General features: G+C 46.0%; 1 protein-coding gene across 1 annotated transcript; it reads left to right on the top strand.

The window, feature by feature from the left end:
- The first annotated feature begins 281 nt into the window (after positions 1 to 281).
- On the top strand, positions 282 to 1,286 carry TAS2R38 (taste 2 receptor member 38). The gene has a single exon (XM_002921670.3). It carries the CDS (start codon positions 282 to 284, stop codon positions 1,284 to 1,286), a length of 1,005 nt encoding a protein of 334 aa, XP_002921716.1.
- Positions 1,287 to 1,607: the final 321 nt, after the last annotated feature.

The following is a 1,607-nucleotide window of genomic DNA, read 5'->3' as shown; positions in this document are numbered from 1 at the left end:
GGACACACCTAGGTTTATTAAAAGCTTCTGCAGCACCCAAGAAAATGAACCATCATTCTTCTGCTCTTACAATGAGCCCTTGCGTACCAAGAGATATTCCAAAGCAGCAATATCCCTCTTCTAGGTTTGCGGTCAGAAATTTTTATGCATTCACTTTGGGATAAATCTAGGGCAAGAGCCTGATGCCTTGTGAAGGAGAGGTCCTGGCTTATGATGTACACTGACCCTTCCCTGCTGGGTGGTATGGTGAGCCTTAGATTAACCAAGTAAGAAGAGACAACATGTTGACTCTGACTCCTGTCATAACTGTGTCCTATGAAGTCAAGAGTGCATTTTTGTTCCTTTCGGCCCTGGAGTTTGCAGTGGGGATCCTGACCAATGCCTTCATTTTCTTGGTGAATTTTTGGGATGTGGTGAGGAGGCAGCCACTGAGCAACTGTGACCTCATCCTTCTGAGTCTCAGCCTCACCCGGCTTTTCCTGCATGGGCTGCTGTTTCTGGACGCCCTCCAGCTTATCTACTTCCAGCAGATGAAAGACCCACTGAGCCTCAGCTACCAGATCATCATCATGCTCTGGATGATCACGAACCAAGCTGGGCTCTGGCTCACCACCTGTCTCAGTCTCCTCTACTGCTCCAAGATTGTCCGTTTCTCTCACACCATCCTGCTTTGCTTGGCAAGCTGGATCTCCAGGAAGGTCCCCCAGATGCTCCTGGGTGCCATGCTTTTCTCCTCCATCTGCACTCTCCTCTGTTTGGGGGACTTTTTTAGTAGACCTGACTTCGCATTCACAACTATGCTATTCATTAATAATACAGAACTCAATTTGCAAATTACAGAACTCAATTTCTACCATTCCTTCATCTTCTGCATCCTGGGGTCCATCCCTCCTTTCTTGCTTTTTCTGGTTTCTTCTGGGGTGCTGATTGTCTCTCTGGGGAGACACATGAGGACAATGAAGGTCAAAACCAAGGACTCCTGTGACCCCAGCCTGGAGGCCCATATCAAAGCACTCAGATCACTCGTCTCCTTTTTCTGCCTCTATGTTGTGTCCTTCTGCGCTGCCCTCATTTCAGTGCCTTTACTGATGTTGTGGCACAACAAGATCGGGGTAATGATCTGTGTAGGGATCCTAGCAGCTTGTCCCTCAATACATGCAGCAATCCTGATCTCAAGCAATGCCAAGCTGAGGAGAGCTGTGGAGACCATTTTACTCTGGATTCAGAGCAGCCTAAAGGTAAGGGCAGACCACAGGGCAGATCCCAGGACTCCAGATCTATGTTGAGAGCTGACACGAAATGGGATCTTCACAGATATGCCTCTGATTGTTCATAAAGCCTTCAGAAACCTATTCCAGTTTCTTCTGTAAACATGAGAGTCTCTTCACTCAACGTCAATAAACTCACCCATAGTAGAATAAGATAATTAAAGCTCTATCCTGGCCTAGGAAAAATGGCATGCATGGGTTCTTCAAGTTTGTTTTGAAAAAGAATGAAATAGAGAGGTGAGGTACTCAGTGTAAATGCTTTGTATACTATAGTTTATTCGTGTTTGGTTTGAACCAAACCATGAGAAATCATCTCTTATGAAATACTATCTAAACCCC

Source organism: Ailuropoda melanoleuca, chromosome 1 (genome assembly GCF_002007445.2).
Source record: "Ailuropoda melanoleuca isolate Jingjing chromosome 1, ASM200744v2, whole genome shotgun sequence".
Taxonomy (NCBI): Eukaryota; Metazoa; Chordata; class Mammalia; order Carnivora; family Ursidae; genus Ailuropoda; species Ailuropoda melanoleuca.
Note: the sequence above shows the minus strand (reverse complement) of the source record. Positions and strands in the feature narration are given on the sequence as shown.